The 957-nt window shown below is 70.7% G+C and overlaps 1 protein-coding gene across 1 annotated transcript in view; it reads right to left on the reverse strand.

Moving 5' to 3' along the window:
* Window positions 1-434, reverse strand: part of PDCD7 (programmed cell death 7) — a 4176-nt gene extending 3742 nt beyond the window's left edge. Inside the window, exon 1 of the mRNA XM_044445001.1 lies at window positions 35-434. Within this exon, the coding sequence (XP_044300936.1) occupies window positions 35-434 (400 nt within the window). The remainder of the gene's footprint in view (window positions 1-34) is intronic.
* Between the last annotated feature and the right edge of the window lie 523 nt (window positions 435-957).

The following is a 957-nucleotide window of genomic DNA, read 5'->3' on the forward strand; positions in this document are numbered from 1 at the left end:
CGGCGCGCCAGGAAGCGGCTCAGCCACTGCTCGCCGCCGCCGTCCTCGCCGCCGCCGTCGCGGCCCGCCCTGCTGAGGCTGTCCGGGGGCCCCGCCGCTTCGGGCCCAAGCGCGGGCCTGAGCCTGGGCCGGCCGCCCGCGAGCAGGGGCGAGGCGTCGGGCCGCCACGGCGGCGAGGGCCCCTCCGGCGGCGGGAGCGACTGCTGCGGCCAGGGCAGGGGCGGCGGGAACGGATGCCGCGGCGGCGGGTAAGCGGGCGACGGCAGGCCGGCGCCGCCGCCGCCCGAAAACGGCGGAAACGAGGGGGGAGAAAACGCCTGCGGCGGGGGCGGCCCGCGGAAGAGCCCCGGGGGAGGGCCGCCGGTTGCCGGGAAGCCGCGGAGCTGAGGCGGCCCCGCGAAGCGCGAGGCGAACGGCGGCGGCGGCTGCGACATGGCCGGGCGCCGAGGCCTAGTCGCGCGCACAGCCCCGCTCGCCTCAGGCGGCTTCCGGCTGGGAAAGGAAGTGGGGGGAGGCGCGGCGCCCCCTCCTGCGCGGGGGGAACCCCCGCCTGCAGGCCGCGGGGCGAGCTGCGAGGCCACGCCTTGGGCAGAGCCAAGCGAGCAAGCTTTCGAGTTCTGCAGAATTCTTCGTCAGGCCGGAGGCTAAAGCGAAGCGGGCTGGAGAAGGAAGTGAAGCTACGGCAGCATCAGCATCTGGTCAGAAGCCTTGCTAGGCAGGCTTTCCCTAGCCTGGCACCCTTCGGATGTGTGATAGTACGACTCCTAGCATTCTGCTCCATCAAGGGGCACAGGAAGGTGTAGTCCATCTGCAGGGCACCGGGTTAGGGGGAAGGCTTGTGTAGGACAGGACAGGCTGTGTATCTGCTCTTTTCCGAGCTGTCTAGCTAGACATGTACAGCACTGTATTCTGAGCTGATTAAGCTGGAGAGAGGCATATTTCTGGGAAGCAGGAAAG

This window comes from Varanus komodoensis, unplaced genomic scaffold, assembly GCF_004798865.1.
Source record: "Varanus komodoensis strain SLA01 unplaced genomic scaffold, ASM479886v1 scaffold46_3, whole genome shotgun sequence".
Taxonomy (NCBI): domain Eukaryota; kingdom Metazoa; phylum Chordata; class Lepidosauria; order Squamata; family Varanidae; genus Varanus; species Varanus komodoensis.